Source organism: Trachymyrmex septentrionalis, unplaced genomic scaffold (assembly GCF_001594115.1).
Source record: "Trachymyrmex septentrionalis isolate Tsep2-gDNA-1 unplaced genomic scaffold, Tsep1.0 scaffold7, whole genome shotgun sequence".
NCBI classification, from domain to species: domain Eukaryota; kingdom Metazoa; phylum Arthropoda; class Insecta; order Hymenoptera; family Formicidae; genus Trachymyrmex; species Trachymyrmex septentrionalis.
The window spans coordinates 895,846-896,312 of record NW_017305884.1 but is presented as its reverse complement, the minus strand read 5'-3'; the positions used below and the strand labels follow the sequence as shown (position 1 = coordinate 896,312).

General features: G+C 24.2%; 1 protein-coding gene across 1 annotated transcript in view; it reads right to left on the bottom strand.

Annotated features, from left to right (window-relative positions):
* The window catches only part of LOC108753439 (glycine receptor subunit alpha-2-like), an 11,887-nt gene that overhangs the window by 2,006 nt on the left and 9,414 nt on the right, over positions 1-467 (bottom strand). Inside the window, exon 6 of the mRNA XM_018494999.1 lies at positions 88-244. Coding sequence (XP_018350501.1) covers positions 88-244 — 157 coding nt within the window. The remainder of the gene's footprint in view (positions 1-87; positions 245-467) is intronic.

Here is a 467-nt window from a genome sequence, read left to right as displayed (position 1 = left end):
TATATATATATATATATATATATATATATATATATATATATATATTAAATTTATTATGCTTTAATGTTAACATGCAAATATATTTTACCTAACATTATTCGTGGTGCGCCCGCATCTTGATGTAACCAAAAAGGTACCCACGAAATTACAACAATCAATATAGATGGTATATAATAATCCATCATAAAGAATCCCATTTCACGGGCTAGTTTAAATGTGATATTTATCGAACTGAAATTGCCGGCTGCAATCATTATGCCATTTATTTTAATGACAGTTACATTCAATAGTACTTATATTTTTTATTACATTCAACAGCATTTTTATTTCTTTATTAGATCAAGCGTTAAGGAGATCTTAAAGTCGTCTGTTTTACCGATTATTTTTCAAGTAAGTATTTTTTTAACTACTATTATATATAGATTAAAAAATTATATTTCACAGTTAAAATAAACAATTAAAGACAA